Source organism: Micropterus salmoides, unplaced genomic scaffold (genome assembly GCF_014851395.1).
Source record: "Micropterus salmoides isolate LMB-PRFRI ecotype aquatic unplaced genomic scaffold, ASM1485139v1 Ms_hic_scaffold_4412, whole genome shotgun sequence".
Lineage (NCBI taxonomy): Eukaryota > Metazoa > Chordata > Actinopteri > Centrarchiformes > Centrarchidae > Micropterus > Micropterus salmoides.
The window spans coordinates 1-8612 of NW_024043832.1; the positions used below are offsets into that span (position 1 = coordinate 1).

Below are 8612 nucleotides of genomic sequence, written 5' to 3' on the forward strand. Positions count from 1 at the left end.
GTGTGTGTGTGCGTGAGTGCATGAGAGTGCTTGTGTGTGTGAGAGCGCGTGTGTGTCAAAAGTGTGAGAGTGGTGAGAGTGTGTGTGTGCGTGAGTGCATGAGGGTGCTTGTGTGTGTGGGAGCGTGTGTGTGTGTCCAAAAGTGTGAGAGTGTGTGTGTGTGTGTGTGTGTGAGTGCATGAGAGTGCGTGTGTGTAAGTGTCAAAATGTGAGTGTGTGTGTGTCAAAAGTGTGAGTGTGTGTGTGTGTGCGTGGGTGCTTGAGAGTGCGTGTGTGTGTGAGCGTGTGTGTGTGTCAAAAGTGTGAGTGTGTGTGTGTGTTTGTGTGTGTGTGCGTGAGTGCATGAGAGTGCGTGTGTGTAAGTGTCAAAATGTGAGTGTGTGTGTGTCAAAATGTGTGTGTGAGAGTGCTTGAGAGTGCGTGTGTGTGAGTGTCAAAATGAATGTGTGTGTAAAAGGGAGATGGGGGTTTCATGTATCCATGTTTTTACACTTGTGTGTTGTCGTGAGCGTTGCACCAACTTCTTAGCAACTTAGTTGCATTTTAATAAAGTATTGAATCTTGAATCTTGAACTATCAACGTATCAAAACGTCCATGGGCTGAGAGGAACCTGCAGACACAAGTCAGGGCAGAAAAAACAAACTTCCAATTTTGTTTTTACGTCATTTTTATTTACGATTTCCTGCAGACACGTGAAGAACACTGTTTGCAGGTCACTTCTGTTTGTGATGTCACTGACGTCAGGATAGTGAAAAACACCTTTCGCCCACTCTCTAAGAAAAGCTCATAAGTCCCAGCTGAGAGCTCTACGCTTTGTCCCAACCCGAAGTGTCCTGTCAGTCTGCTTGAGGACGATCACAGCGAGTCGTCCGATAGCTCGGCTGCGAAAACGGAATCAGGAAACAGTTTTCACGGTCAGCTGTTTGTCTTCATGAGTCTGGAGGAGATCTAAAGTCTGAACTCTGAGTAGAACATGTTCATCATCAGAACCCGGAACGCTGACTCAGCTCGTCTGAAACACTCACTCATTCACTTTAAAGCTGCACACAGTCATTAAAGATTCCTCTTAAAACCTCGTATCTCCTTCATAAAGCCTGTTGTTGATGGAGATACAAGGTTTGTACCTGACAGACATCAGCTGTGTTTCCAGTGTTTTATTTACATTTTATTACATCATGTTTGCCATAGTGACAGATGATGTCACTGCCAGCCTGTGCAGCTGCAGGAAGTGGGGCAGGGCGGTGATCTGATCTGGGCCGGACCGGGCCAGACACCTGAGCGCCTGCAGCAAGGGGGGGCGGGGACAGACCGCACAGCCAGCTAAACACTTCGTTTCCCAGCAGGCTTTGCCAGCGTTGCGGTTCGTCCCACAGGCGCTGCAGCGCTGGTGGTTTGGACAGGAAGAGCAGCAGGTAGTCAACGCAGCGCTGCGCGTGGCGCCGCTCCGCCGCGTTGGAGGAGACGAGTCGCAGCAGCGCCGCATCGAGGCCGTCGGGTTGAGCGCCGTGGACCAGCAGCAGCAGCAGGCAGTCGGGCCGCGACAGCTCCACCGCCAGCTGCACCGCCGTCTTTCCTGCATCCGCCACGTGCGAGCAGCCGCCACAGCCATCCAGGTAGTCCAGTCCCCCGCTCTGCGCTTCGCAGTCCTTCAGAGCTTCCACCATCATGGCAAGGATGGACACGCGGTCGTAACGCACCGCCACGGACAGGTGCGGCGACCCGGTGCTGCGGCAGCAGCAGAAGTTGCAGCGCGGTGCTCTGAGCGCGCTCACCGAAATACCTTTTGAGCAGGTAGCGCGCATAGTCCTGGTGGTCGTGTACAGGGCGTACAGCAGTGCCTCAGACGGCAGGAAGCTCGCGGGCGTCCGTCCTCCCAGCAGAAGACCTCCATGCTGCGCATGTCCTCCAGCAGCCAGAGCCGCACCGCTCGCGCACGGCGCAGTAGAAGGAGAAGGACGTCCGCTCACACAGACCTGAGACGGAGACGAAGACAGACAGTCCGCGAAGGAGCGCAGCCACGGCATGACGACGCCCACACCTGCTCCACCGTAAACCTGGGACACTTTCAACCGTCCGACTGGTCCGGGTCCTGCAGAGTCCCAAAGTCTCTGTCTCTCAGTCAAACCTTCGTTCTCAACTCCTTCAGTCATTTATAGCTCCCCCTCCCCCCTCCAGCCAGTTCGGCTCTGTGAGTGGATGTTTGTTTTGGGGCCTGGCGGGGGCAGGGTGGTGGTGGTGGTGGGGTGGGGGTCGGGAGGGGGGGAGGGGGGGATCGAGTGTCTCACATAGTGAACATAGCGGCCTGCAGCAGTTACATAATGGCACAGTAACAGGAGCAGTGCTGAGTGCGGACGAACTCTCTGTGTTTTTATTTCTCTTTGATGAGGATTGTGGAGATGATGATGTGATTGTCCGCTGACAGCAGTCACATGACAGAGGTCTGTTAAAGTCTTCTCTAAAAGCAAACAGATTGACCTGTCAATCAGCTTGTAGCCCCGCCCTAAAGCCTCCCCTGCTTCCTGGTCTCTGTTCCTCTAAATGGGACCATAATTTACTAAATGAACTCACGCTGTGTTGAAGAAGACTTGAACTAGCGACTGAGACCAGAAACTCATCAGGAAGTGTTTACTGAGGGAATAAATCAGCTGATTTCTCATAGACTTCCTTTCGGCCCCGGGGCCCCCAGCAGGGCTGAAGAGTGTGCTGATGGTTCTGGAGCGGCTGATCTGAACCGACACCGGAGCTGGTTTCTGCACACGTGTTGATCTCGGGTTCATCAATGGAAAGGAGCTCACAGGTGCAGTTCGCTCTTTACTTCCTTTGGTTTGTCGTGATTCCTCTGTGAGCAGAGACGACGTCTGACTTCAGTTTTCATTTCTGCTTTCAGAATAAAACATGCCGAGCTTCCTGTTGTGAGGAGACGAAGCGCCACCTGCTGGAAGAACTGGACACGTCAGACTGTTCCGCACCTGTGTGATCAGGACTCAGCAGAGTCCTGGACATGTTTCTGTCCTCTGACCCAAGTTTCTGTGAAGACGGCTTCCCTCAGTCCACATACAGGACTCTGACTCTGGACTCAGACCAGCATCAACAAACAGGACAAGAACACACAACTACAGTATGCACACAGCAGTGTAGTGCAAAGGATGCTGGGATAAATATTTAGTGCAGGCGTTATTATGTTCCTGATGTCTTCAGGAAAACAACAGGAAGTGAACAGGTAGGGACTGAGCTGAGTTCCTCAGGGAGATGGACTGTGGGTACATCTGACCGTAGGACCCGCCCTTCCATTCCAGAATCTCAAAGTGGACTTAGTTCTCTTAAAGGGGTACCAGGGGCTGCCCCCGTTGTAGAACCGGCTGATGTCAGGTCCTGGCCCGGCTTTAGGGTGGGGCCCGGGCTGTTGGTGTCGTGGCTCTACTGGATCAGCAGGCAGGAAGCGGAGCCACCTGGTTTTTATCTTCTTGTAGGACCCGGACCCAGAAGACCTGCTGAGCTGGTCTTTGTTCCGAGTCCGTCAGACAGGTTCCAGCTGCCCCTCAGATGGGACTGATGTTACAGGCTGATCGATCCCTGAACATGTAAACGTCATGGACGTTTCACGAGTTATTGATGTTTTATTGTGTGACGGCAGCAGAGCGCGCGCACACACGCACGCACGCGCACACTCACACGCGCGCTCCTCCCCCTCCTTCTCCGGGATCGATCAGCTGCTGTGTCTGATCTCTGATCAGCTTTGCTTCACTTTTGATCGGCGCTTCAGAATCTGGTCGGGTCCGTGAGTCCGTCTGTCGGTGTCGGTCTGGTTTGAGCTGGTTTCTTCTGGTTCCGGCTGCTTGTTCCGGAACTTTTGGTACTCGGTGTGAAGCTCCGGCTCGGGTTCAGTGTTAGCATCTTCCTGCCGGAGCTAACTGGTCTCCTCTTAGATCTTTACGGACCAGAACCACCCCAGAGTCACTCCGAACCCTCCCGCTGCTCTCGGACGGAACACTGAGCTCAGCTCCGAGGCTAGTTAGCCGGTTCGGTTCTTGTAGCAGGACAGCTAAGCTAACTAGCTAACTGTTAGCCTGAGTTAGCAGTTAGCATTTAGCCCGAGCTCCCTCCGTCCTCGTCATGCCGGCGATGCTGGAGAGAAACCCGGAGGCTCCGGGGAAGCGGAGAGGCCGAGCCCCGGCGGGCAGTGGACCCGGGGCGGCAGCGAACCCCGGCGGGAAGAGCCTGTCCGGTAATGGAACCAGCTGCTGGGAAGAAGGAAGTTCAGGATCCAGCAGCGACGAAGAGCATGGTAGGTAGCCTCGATCACTGTAGTACAGCCGTGTACTGTGTGTACTTCTGAGTACTATTACTGAATACTGCTGTGTGTGGATGCAGGTGGAGGAGGGATGCGGGTCGGACCACAGTACCAGGCCGTGGTTCCGGACTTTGACCCGGGTAAGAATCTAAAGAGGACTCTGTAGCCTGGAGGCGGAGAGGTAGCCTCGAACAACAGGGGCACTAAAGTACATGGTAGTGGTTAGCAGACCTCTCTTACTCTCTGGTTGTAAAGTCCACCTGTGGTACTGGTTCCGGTTCTTTGACAGTAGTTTTATACTGAGCAGCCAGATCAGTGCTGGTCCTGGATCTGATGTAGTCTGGATCAGGCTTCAGGGAGTCAGAGAGCAGCTCATGGAGACCTGACTGAAGAGAAATGTTTAGTGAAGAGGTGAAGCTGCTGCTTCCAGTCCGCACCGGATCAGCTGCTCAACACAACACACCTGAGACATACACTCAGTGTCCACTTTATTAGGAACACCTGTAAAAAGGCACCACGGTTATTGTAGTTTGGGATGTTTCGTTTTTTTAGTTTGAATTAGTTTTTAAATGTGTTTTTATTTAAAAAAAATGCTTAGTTTAGTTTTTATTCGTTTCAGTTAGTTTTAGTCTTTGTTGCTGCACGGTGCCAAGTTCAGTTCACTTTAGTTTCTTCACAAACATTAAAATACAAGCGCAATCAGAAATCTTTGTGAAAAGGTTAAGCCTTTTTTAAGCTATCTGAAGCTTGAATGTAGGGGCCCAAACACTAAGCAAAAAAAAAAGTACTGATGCATTGTCTAAATAAATACTACAAAATGAATGAAATGACTACTAAATGAAGCAAATGCAATCTACAGTATAATTTCTAACCTACATACAAGAGCTAACGACCCTAATCCTGCTACCCAGGCTCCCAAGAAATTCAAACATCAGTCTCTGGCTCTGTCATTCTTGGTTAAATAGATGAAATACAATATGGAGGTGATGCACCTGAGAAACTGGAAGATGGTGGAGGCCACAACCACAACAGCAGGCCTCTACACCCTGAAGGCAGTAAGACTGGAAAGCAGTTTTATTAAAATCTAAACCTTTATTAATCAAAAATCGGGATAAAACAATGTGAAGCACAAAGAGACAGGCTGGCTGAGAGAGCAGTGAGCCCATAAAAATCACACTAGCTGACATGCAGTAAATATAATGAGCAGCAGACACGTTAAACCAGCGCACGGGGAGCTCACAGTCAGCGGCAAGTTCATCCCACACCAGGATGAGCTCTGAGCCAGACCATCAGAACAGAACAAGGAAAAGAAAACCACCAAGACAAAGACTCACTACAGCAAACTAAACACAGCTCTGCCAGCTGCACAACACACCTGCGGCTCACCGACAGGCGCCTATCGGCTGATCACCGCTGAACTGCCGGTGCGGCCAGACCAGCTGCCCCACAGCGTCACTTCCCCTGGCTTCATATCCACTGGAAGGACCTACGAAATATCTAAATGAAAACTAAGGACGTTTCATTTTATTTAGTTTGAGGTAGTTTTGTGTTTTAATAGTTTTTTTGTAAAGCCTCGTTTTTATTTTTATTTCAGTTAACGACAAAGTTTTTTCACATCTAGTTTTTATTATCGTTCGTCTTCGTTAACGATAATAACCTTGTAGTCCTATCGTACGCCGGCCCGCAGCCGGTCGCAGGGGCGGCCCCCGCAGCCTCGCAGGGCCGGCCCCCGCAGCCCGTCGCAGGGGCCGGCCCCCGCAGCCCGTCGCAGGGGCGGCCCCCGCAGCCCGTCGCAGGTCGGCCCCCCAGCCCGTCGCAGGGGCGGCCCCCGCAGCCCGTCGCAGGGGCCGGCCCCCGCAGCCCGTCGCAGGGGCGGCCCCTGTCCTCCAGCTTGATTAACCTGTGTGTGTTGGCAGACGTGGCCCAGGCAGCTCAGCTCAGAGAGAACCTCGGCATGTTGGTGTGGATCCCCAGCAGCTGTCTGAACCAGACTCAGTGTAAGAACCAGACTAAATAAGTGAAAATAAAGTGGCTGAACACGCGGCTGCTGTTTACAGTCCCTTTTCTCTTCCAGTGGACGAGTACATCGCCCTCGCCAAAGAGAAACATGGCTACAACATGGAGCAGGTAAGTCTTCTACCTGAGCTCTGCTGTTGTCCTCAACTCAGTTCTTCGGTCTCTCCGACTCCAGCTCTCCCTGTCCGTCTCTCTGACTCAGTCTCTCTGAATCCTTCTCTGACTGTGTCTCTGTCTCCGTCTCTGACTACGTGTCTCTGTCTCTGTGTCTCTGTCCGTCTCTCTGACTCCGTCTCTCTGTCTCCGTCTCTGTCACTGTGTCTCTGTCCGTCTCTCTGTCTCCGTCTCTCTGTCTCTGTGTCTCTGTCCATCTCTCTGTCTCCGTCTCTGTGTCTCTGTCCGTCTCTCTGACTCAGTCTCTGTCTCTGTGTCTCTGTCCGTCTCTCTGACTCCGTCTCTCTGTCTCCAGGCTCTGGGGATGCTCTTCTGGCACAAACACAACATTGAGAAATCTTTGGCAGACCTGCCCAATTTCACCCCGTTTCCTGATGAGTGGACGGTCGAGGACAGAGTCCTGTTTGAACAGGCCTTCAGTTTCCACGGGAAGAGCTTCCACCGCATCCAGCAGATGGTACGTTACCAGTCAGACGCAGGGACCAGTACAGGTATACATATCCTGGTGTGTAAACTGTTCCTTCAAGACTCTCTCTCTCTCCTTGTAGTTACCAGATAAGTCGATGGCCAGTTTGGTTCGGTTTTATTACTCCTGGAAGAAAAGTCGCAGTAAAACGAGTCTGATGGACCGACAGACACGAAAACACAAGAGAGAGAGAGGTGACAGGTGAGCTGCACCCTGCACGGGTGACACTACAGGTGACACTAGATGTAACACTACAGGTGACACTAGATGTAACACTACAGGTGACTAGGTGAACACTACAGGTGACACTACAGGTGACACTACAGGTGACACTACAGGTGACACTACAGGTGACACTAGATGTAACGCTACAGGTGACACTACAGGTGACACTAGATGTAACACTACAGGTGACACTAGATGTAACACTACAGGTGACACTACAGGTGACACTACAGGTGACACTACAGGTGACACTAGATGTAACACTACAGGTGACACTACAGGTGACACTAGATGTAACACTACAGGTGACACTACAGGTGACACTAGATGTAACACTACAGGTGACACTAGATGTAACACTACAGGTGACACTAGATGTAACACTACAGGTGACACTAGATGTAACACTACAGGTGACACTACAGGTGACACTACAGGTGACACTAGATGTGACACTAGATGTGACACTACAGGTGACACTACAGGTGACACTACAGGTGACACTACAGGTGACACTAGATGTGACACTACAGGTGACACTACAGGTGACACTACAGGTGACACTAGATGTGACACTACAGGTGACACTACAGGTGACACTACAGGTGACACTAGATGTAACACTACAGGTGACACTACAGGTGACACTAGATGTAACACTAGATGTGACACTACAGGTGACACTAGATGTAACACTACAGGTGACACTAGATGTAACACTACAGGTGACACTACAGGTGACACTAGATGTAACACTAGATGACACTACAGGTGACACTAGATGTGACACTAGATGTGACACTACAGGTGACACTAGATGTAACACTACAGGTGACACTAGATGTAACACTACAGGTGACACTACAGGTGACACTAGATGTGACACTACAGGTGACACTACAGGTGACACTAGATGTAACACTACAGGTGACACTACAGGTGACACTACAGGTGACACTAGATGTAACACTACAGGTGACACTAGATGTAACACTACAGGTGACACTACAGGTGACACTAGATGTAACACTACAGGTGACACTACAGGTGACACTACAGGTGACACTACAGGTGACACTACAGGTGACACTAGATGTAACACTACAGGTGACACTACAGATGACACTAGATGTAACACTACAGGTGACACTACAGGTGACACTAGATGTGACACTACAGGTGACACTAGATGTAACACTACAGGTGACACTAGATGTAACACTACAGGTGACACTACAGGTGACACTACAGGTGACACTAGATGTAACACTAGAGGTGACACTAGAGGTGACACTAGAGGTGACACTAGAGGTGACACTACAGGTGACACTACAGGTGACACTAGATGTAACACTACAGGTGACACTACAGGTGACACTAGATGTAACACTACAGGTGACACTACAGGTGACACTACAGGTGACACTAGATGTGACACT

General features: G+C 51.0%; 1 protein-coding gene and 1 pseudogene across 1 annotated transcript; one reads left to right on the forward strand and one right to left on the reverse strand.

Annotated features, from left to right (window-relative positions):
• Positions 1–1169: 1169 nt before the first annotated feature.
• LOC119887870 lies at positions 1170–2025 on the reverse strand (annotated as a pseudogene).
• Positions 2026–3987: 1962 nt separating this feature from the next.
• LOC119887871 (REST corepressor 1-like) lies at positions 3988–7176 on the forward strand. The gene is made up of 6 exons (XM_038698434.1): positions 3988–4286; positions 4373–4432; positions 6209–6289; positions 6367–6419; positions 6778–6939; positions 7031–7176. The coding sequence occupies exons 1-6, from the start codon at positions 4115–4117 to the stop codon at positions 7151–7153; spliced, it is 651 nt and encodes a 216-aa protein (XP_038554362.1). The 5' UTR covers positions 3988–4114; the 3' UTR covers positions 7154–7176.
• Positions 7177–8612: the final 1436 nt, after the last annotated feature.